Source organism: Suricata suricatta, chromosome 13 (genome assembly GCF_006229205.1).
Source record: "Suricata suricatta isolate VVHF042 chromosome 13, meerkat_22Aug2017_6uvM2_HiC, whole genome shotgun sequence".
NCBI classification, from domain to species: Eukaryota; Metazoa; Chordata; class Mammalia; order Carnivora; family Herpestidae; genus Suricata; species Suricata suricatta.
In genome coordinates, this window is record NC_043712.1 from 4,679,051 (window position 1) to 4,682,774 (window position 3,724).

At 53.6% G+C, this 3,724-nt stretch overlaps 1 protein-coding gene across 1 annotated transcript in view; it reads right to left on the reverse strand.

The window, feature by feature from the left end:
- The window catches only part of NUP214 (nucleoporin 214), a 91,745-nt gene that overhangs the window by 61,001 nt on the left and 27,020 nt on the right, over positions 1 to 3,724 (reverse strand). Inside the window, exons 18-19 of the mRNA XM_029921055.1 lie at positions 2,042 to 2,145; positions 4 to 97 (exon numbers count right to left, since the gene is read on the reverse strand). Coding sequence (XP_029776915.1) covers positions 4 to 97; positions 2,042 to 2,145 — 198 coding nt within the window. The remainder of the gene's footprint in view (positions 1 to 3; positions 98 to 2,041; positions 2,146 to 3,724) is intronic.

Consider the following 3,724-nt stretch of genomic DNA (forward strand, 5'->3'; position numbering starts at 1 on the left):
CACGAGGTGGTTCAGCCTCTTCCTCTGCTGGTTGATGATCTCCCGGTTGTTGGCCAGGGTGTTGAACAGCGTCTCTCGCTCTGGCACCAGCAAGCGCCTGTCAACGGCAGAGAGGAAAGAACGCAGCGTGAATGGTCCAAGTACTACATCTGTGACAGTGAGCGAAGCGAGTGCGGACACCCGGCACACAAGCAGCCGCGGGGAGTTACCAGAACATAGAGAGAGGGCGAAAGCTATACGAACACAACACAGAATGAGCGCAAGCAGCTTAGGGCAGGCAGGCCAGGCCTGCAGCAAAGGACACACGATCGCACAAAGCCTCACGGAGGTTCTGGGGGACAGAAGGGTGGGAAACCGGAGCCAAAAATGAGGGCCAGGGGGAATGTGTTCGCTCAGCTATCCACTCGGGGTCTGTGTATTTTTCTGCCTGTGAATTACACTAACAAAGCCCCGGGGTCACTGGAGGTCCACAGGGACATCATTTCTGCAGAGCGCTGTCAAGAAACACAGGTGAGCACACGGTGTCCCAGCAAAGGGGTAACCCACCTGAAAGATCTAGAACAAGAAAGGAACAACAATCCCTTTCTTTCTGGTGACAAAGGCAGTTCAACATACATTTCTAAAAAGGCATTTTTCAGTAGGGTACAAGGTAATATCTGAAAGGGTTTAATAACGAGAGGTGCACCAAAAAATTATACAGATTTATGAACTTAAACTCTGCGGAAAGGGAAGTTAAAAAAAAGCAGCACACGGAGAAAGTGCATAGGGGTGTCATAAAGGAGAAGAAAGTCTGGCGTCTCTGATACCATGATGCACTTTTACAAAAGCCGACTTCTTAACCAGCAGAGAAATCCAACAGTCAAGCAGAACAGAATGTTCCGCCGTCAGGTCAAGACATTCTCTCCCATGCGCTTGAACGTGAATTCAGAACCAGGGCAGGGAGTGTGAAACCCTGAATGGGGCCCCACTGCCCAGGGGACCAGTGCTCCAGGCCACAGGCCACAGAATCCTGCCCGCCACCTCCCCGCCCAGCGTCCAAAGCAGCAACGCTCACCTCTGCTTCCCCGATCTGTGCTCCAAACAGAGGCACTCGGGTCAGGTGCCAGTCCCTCCTCCACCGTCCGAGGCGATGTATTAACTTCTGTTTCCTGACTCTTACGCACGTTCAGGCCCTGCCCCTGACATCACACCCAGGTCGCCCCACTTACAAGTTCTGTGATCCCACAGCTTCGTAAACAAGCAAGCGGATCATTTCCCGGTTTGTTTCCTCACAGGGCCAATCACATTAATCAAGCGCAGGCCCTTTTGAGGGCCGATCTGTTTCTCGGCTTTCCTGGGGGCATTCCACTGTTCTCACAAGGTACTGCTTTCTGTCCCTTCGGGGACACAGGTGGCATACGGCCAGACATCCGGGCACAGAAGATGAGGGTAGGACAAGGTTCGTGCCTTTCCTCCTTTCCTCCGTTCTAAGTCACCCACGCTAATTAGGAAGGTCTCCCCAACAAGAAGATTGGGAAGATACAGAAAAGTAAAAAGAAAAATTTCCCTTAACCCCATTCGCAGCTGTAACTGAATATGTTGACGGATTTTCTAGCCTGTTTTTCTACGCGGAGACCTCTCCACAGAGGTCATCCAGCATGACTGTCGTCTATCCTTTCCCGTGTCTTATAGATCAGATCAACAATTTTCATGGTGCCATACTTTCGTATGATTCGTGTCACACACAACACGAAGTTAATGATTTTCTGAGAACACGCTACGCCGTATTCCGCATGAAGAAAACGTGCCCGGACTAACAGGGCCGCTCCTCTAACTTCTAGATACTAGGTCGCATCCAAAGTTTCACCCTCAAACAACACTAACTCCTCTACGTCAATGGTCAAGTTGCTTTCATGTCTGTGGAACAAATTTCTAGAAATACGGTGACCGGGTCACAGAAAATAAACACCTGCAGGGTCTTGGATCCGTCTCCTACACCGTGTTTTATACAAGCCCACAGCACATCTCCTGCCGCCCCCGGCGGATGAGGGGCCTCGCTCACTTTTGTTTTTTCTTTTGTTCCAGGTGCCGATCCCATTCCAGGTCCAGCACGTCGTTCACATCCTGGACGGCAAACTTCACATACTGATGGAGGCGCCGGATCTCCTACGCCGAACAAAACGAGAAGGCGAATGACTCCGTTTTCCGGTGGCCTGGAGGAAGGTGCACTGAAACACTCAAAAGAATTTTGCCATGTTTTCCTAGTGAGAGCCGTAAGAAACAAAGAAAACACAACAGGCTTTAATCGAATCATCGGAATGGCGTGATTAAAATGAACAACGGAACTCAACCTTTTTAACTGTGACAGAGAAGCAGGCGGCACAAAGCGATGGGAGAGAGCGGGCGCGCCGCTCCGGGGCTCCAGGCACAAACACCGCGGCCCGTTCTCTCGTTCGTCAGCTCCCGCACGGGAGCTCACCAGGCTCCGGGCATCTTCCGCCCCACGCTGCGGCTCCGACGGCGCGGCCGTTCGGGGTCTGCTCTCCCACCCGGGAAACTAACTGTGACCCAGACAGAATTACCCTACTACAACTCCCCTCTTCTCAAAGACGAGGATCAGCAATAGCAACTGAATTGCCCAATATTAAAATTCGCGCCGATTTGTTTGAGGCCTGCAATCGTTTTCTTTAAATGTCAATCCAGTGATAATCTTCACGGCTATACAACCCGAGTCTCAAAAATAAACGTGAAATGAAGATAAAGCCTTCCGCTAAATACAGTCACCAAGGCAGGCAAAGCACTGCCACTGGGAATCACCCTCCACCGGTGCACAGTTCTTACTGTGTTTTGTTTTAAAAATTACTCTGCGATGAGAGTGTTGGCCCAACTGAAAAAGAGCAAATGCGGGGCGCCTGGGGGGCTCGGTCAGTTGGGCGTCTGACTCCGGCTCAGGTCATGATCCCATGATCTGTGGGCTCGAGCCCCGCGTCGGGCTCCGTGCAGACCGCTAGCTCAGAGCCTGGAGCCTGCCTCAGAGTCTGTGTCTCCTTCTCTCTCTTCCCTTCCCCCGTTCACCCTCTCTCAAAAAGAAATAAGTGTAAGAAGTAAATTTTCCTTTAAAGAAAAAGACCAAATGTCACTTATGAAGAGCCAGGCGATTCCAGCAGAAGCAGCAGTCACCTTGGCATCAACTATAAACTGCAACTCACTTCTCGGCGGCGGCGGGCGGGCCGTGCTCACTGACACGAGCGGACTGCGCCTCGGTGCGCCAGCCAGCGCCGGTCTTGCCAAGCGCCCTCGCACTCCGTCCACCAGAGGGGACCTGGCGGGCCTCTCACAGACACTTCGTTCCTGCGGCTCTGCTGCTCTCTCCCCTGCACCGCCACAGCGACATACCCCACGCCACAGGCTCAGGGCCCGGCACTGATCCGCGGGGGTGCTCGGGCGGTCCCAGTGTCTGCCCCCCCCCCCCCGTCTGGACATGGCGTACACAAGATAAATGCTGCTATCCGCTCAGTGCTGGGAGAAGAGGGAAGCATTTCCTCGTGAACGTCCCCAGAGCAGCACACCTCTTCCAGCCTGGATGCAGAGCAGGAGGGCAACACGCACGAAACGAGAACGTGTATCCAGACGCACCAGGGAGGCGGTGACCCGAGGAGTGGCGGGGGGGGGGGTCTGCTTTCCCCCAGCCAGGAAACGGGCCCCCGCAACACCACAGGGCTGAGACACAGCAGGGGGTCTCCCA